General features: G+C 63.2%; 1 protein-coding gene across 1 annotated transcript; it reads left to right on the top strand.

The window, feature by feature from the left end:
* Window positions 1-269: 269 nt before the first annotated feature.
* Window positions 270-833, top strand: EMIHUDRAFT_251470 (hypothetical protein; the record flags this gene model as incomplete). Its single annotated transcript, XM_005791652.1, has 1 exon — window positions 270-833. The coding sequence occupies one exon, from the start codon at window positions 270-272 to the stop codon at window positions 831-833; it is 564 nt and encodes a 187-aa protein (XP_005791709.1).
* Between the last annotated feature and the right edge of the window lie 578 nt (window positions 834-1,411).

Below are 1,411 nucleotides of genomic sequence, written 5' to 3'. Positions count from 1 at the left end.
CTATCCCGGATCCTGCTGAACAAGTTCCTCTTGTAGCTCGATCGGTCACACCGCCATCGCCGTCGGGGAGAGGGGGGACGACACTGCTTCGGCAGCGTGCACCTCGATCCTGTACCGTGTTTGTTATGACCCCCCCCGATGAACACACCAGTGAGGGAGGGCGAGACGATCGAGGGGTCCCGTACCATGCGGAATCGACCCTATCCAGTGCTCAAGTGCTCAGGTCTCCGCAAGTTTGGTCGGTCGTTTTTGGGCGCTAGCGCCCCAAAATGTCGGCCACCGCGGACGCCGGCGCGTGCACTCTGGAGGCCCACCCTTCGACACATCTGCTCGATTTGAGCGACGATGTTCTGTGGCACGTCCTGTGGCACACAACGCTCACCGCGCAAGCCAGCACTGCGGCGGAGTTTTGGGCTCGCCCTCAGGTGGAGTCAACGCCCGCTCCAGGCGCGGTAGTCGTGCTGCACTCGCTGGTCGGCAAGGCGGAGCTCAACGGCAAGCGCGGCGTCGTCAAGACGTTCGACGCGTCCCGCGGCCGCTTTGAGGTGGCAGTCGAAGGCAAGCCCCTCTCCGTGCGACAAAATAACCTTGCGCCGGCAGCCTCTCCGTGCGGACTGGCGGCGGACTTCGACGCTGCGGACCTGATGGGTCTGCGCGGCGCCTGTCAAAGATTTCGCGGGCTATGCAACGGCCTCGCTGTCCAACTCGATCGGGCTGTGCGCGAGCGAGCGAGAAGCGTGGCGGAGCATTTTCCACGATGGTCGACAGCGATCGGCTATGCCACATTTTCGGATGTCCCCCGCGCTCCCTGCGGCCATGGCCGATGCTCCTAGAAAGAGAGGTCATCTGGCTACCTCGAGAGCGACCCAACTCGTCGACATCGTCCGATGATGGTGCCGCGAAGTCAGCCTTCGGAGGCTATCGTGGGGTCGAGCCGCCGGCAGTAGCCGTGACATGTGGTTCCACCACCCCTCGTAGGCTTTGCCTCTGACCGCCACCATTCCCAGGCTGCCTAATGGGATGAAAAGGAAGGCTCGGCGAGCGTATAGAAGCGTGCTCGACCTCGTCGTGGCAACCTGTACGGCAGCGCTGGCAGGCGCGATGAGCGTCGTGCCACCTGACCCGAGACGGGTCGCAGGCGTCGTACCGAGCGCGTCGAGACCGTGTCCTGATGTGATCTGCACGGGTGAGTCACGTCGGCGTCAAAGGAGCGACGTGCGACCTGTCAGAGCTTGATCTCCAATCTCAGCGGCGTCGAGTCGTCTCCGGCGGCGACAATTTTGTCCCTCCCCAGGACGCACAGAGGCAGCTGAGATTGGAGATCAAGCTCTGACAGGTCGCACGTCGCTCCTTTGACGCCGACGTGACTCACCCGTGCAGATCACATCAGGACACGGTCTCGACGCGCTCG

Source organism: Emiliania huxleyi, assembly GCF_000372725.1.
Source record: "Emiliania huxleyi CCMP1516 unplaced genomic scaffold EMIHUscaffold_1109, whole genome shotgun sequence".
NCBI lineage: Eukaryota > Haptophyta > Isochrysidales > Noelaerhabdaceae > Emiliania > Emiliania huxleyi.
Note: the sequence above shows the minus strand (reverse complement) of the source record. Positions and strands in the feature narration are given on the sequence as shown.